Consider the following 2,055-nt stretch of genomic DNA (forward strand, 5'->3'; position numbering starts at 1 on the left):
AAGACCAAATGGAACTAATTTTATTTCATACATATATTTTACAGTCCAGTAGACAAGATATATTGTATTTCTCTGCTAGTAAAGTCATATTCTCTCCAAATATGTAGACAAGAGGCTTAATGTATTATAAAAGTATTATGAAGAGACATTAAGATTGATGCAAACTCAAAAAAACACACACGCAAGACTTTTGTCTCTGCCACCTTTCACCCTCTGGAACTCCCCATGGCTGCACAAGGTTGACCTGTTACGGCTTTTCCCAGACTTTATCACCAACTGGAATACGATGAGTCACGTTAGGAAATGTGCGCCTTAAATTTGTCGGTTACTGATTGAACACAGTGAAAACACATCCATCATCTGAGAAAACTTGAAGCTTTCTTTCAGGATCTGTTTGGGTGTAATTAAATCTCATTACAAAACGAGGAGGTGTGTACAGATATGAAGTAGGACACGCTAAAAAACGCATGGCTCCCACATGAGGTGTGTGTGAAATCATGTGACTGATGGTGACGTGATGCTGGCGACCTGTGTCCCCTGATTTTGGCATCTGACAACTCCCATCCTCCCTGGCCCTGCACGCTCATGTCCTCTTTACCTTTCCAGGGGCTGTACTCCACCCCCGGAGCCCACAAGCAGCAACTTCAGATGCAAAGTTTCAGCCTGGGGTCCGATTTGCAAAATAGGATGTTTCTCCGTTTGAAAATAACAAGCAAGGAAAACAGAGTCATATCACGTAAGTGCTTGTTCAGGGAAAATATGACCTTAAGTATGTTGTAAATGGATTTGAAAAGGCTCCTTTGAGTTAGGCGGGCTTTTGTGAAAAGCCCTAACATTCATTGCATAGTTGAAGGGTTTAGCTGTCTATAACAATACATGGGAACACAGCCGCAGCCGACCGTGTTCACTGATATTAAGTTTGCAAAGAGCACATTTTAAGAAGTATTAATGTATTATGTTACTTAATCTTTATCTATTTACATTTGTACAAAGTAAAGCTTTCATCTTACCCTTTTGCATATATGAACCCTTAGCTCATGAAGCAATCTTTTTTTTTTACACAACTATGTACACTGCCTTCCCTTCTCATCTGAAAGAGCTTCGCACGACAGATTCTGTGGACTGTTGTTTTCTCCCCAATTATCACCACACTGGTGTGTGTTGTCATCTTCACTGTTTTGGTTCAAATCAAAAAGTTTTACATGAGAAACCAAAGGAGTTGGACACATGAGAACGTATGACTTGGCTAAAAGATCTGAAAAATTTCAACATATAATATACAAAAACATTTCAAAATCTGCACCGAGTCTATACATTTTTTACAAGGGGAAGAGTTAGGGGCGCCTCGTCCCCCAGTCTGTGTCAATGACGCAGGTGTTCTCCTGTCTCTTGCCCTTCCTAGAGTCTGGCATTGTGTCAGTACGGGGCTCCTTCCGCCTCCGCGTCCTATTCTCGCCTTATCGAGCTTCAATATCCTTCAGCGTGTGGGAAGGTGGCCTCTCCCTGATCTCTGCTGACAGAGGAGTAGTCCTTCTGGGGGAGACCGGGCGGCCCCCCAGCGTAGAAATGAGCGGGGGAGGCGCGCTCAGCGCTGCCGTTGGCGGGGTCTTGTTCAGGAGCCCGTTCTGGTGCCCCGCGGTGGGGCTGATTCTGGGGTAGTGCATGCTGGGCAGTCCCGGGGTGATGAGGCCGGGGTGGGGCAGATGTCCGTCCAGGGAGGCCGGGTGGACGGAGTGGAGCCGCGTGTGCTCGTAGTCCTCTCTGAGCATGTGCAAGCGCTCCCGCTCATCCAGGTGACCCCCTCGCTCGTGCTCCCGCCGAGGGTCCACAGACAGAGGGTGGTGGTGGTGGTGGTGGTGGTGGTTGTAATCATGAGGCTCCCTGTCCCTGAAGGAGCGGTCAGCTTCGTACAGCCGGGGAGCTGAGAGACGGTGCAGGGGGTCGTTCCTTAGCAGGAAGTCCCTGCCCAGCGGGTCTCTCCGGTGAATGTCAAGTTCTCGGTAGGGATCCCTCAGAGGGTCCCGGATGGGGTCCCAGTGGAAAGAAGGATGGGGG

At 48.0% G+C, this 2,055-nt stretch overlaps 1 protein-coding gene across 1 annotated transcript in view; it reads right to left on the reverse strand.

Moving 5' to 3' along the window:
* Positions 1-1,457: 1,457 nt before the first annotated feature.
* The window catches only part of AUTS2 (AUTS2, activator of transcription and developmental regulator), a 193,857-nt gene continuing 193,259 nt past the window's right edge, over positions 1,458-2,055 (reverse strand). Inside the window, exon 17 of the mRNA XM_015594582.1 lies at positions 1,458-1,921. Within this exon, the coding sequence (XP_015450068.1) occupies positions 1,458-1,921 (464 nt within the window). The remainder of the gene's footprint in view (positions 1,922-2,055) is intronic.

This window comes from Pteropus alecto, unplaced genomic scaffold, assembly GCF_000325575.1.
Source record: "Pteropus alecto unplaced genomic scaffold, ASM32557v1 scaffold68, whole genome shotgun sequence".
Taxonomy (NCBI): domain Eukaryota; kingdom Metazoa; phylum Chordata; class Mammalia; order Chiroptera; family Pteropodidae; genus Pteropus; species Pteropus alecto.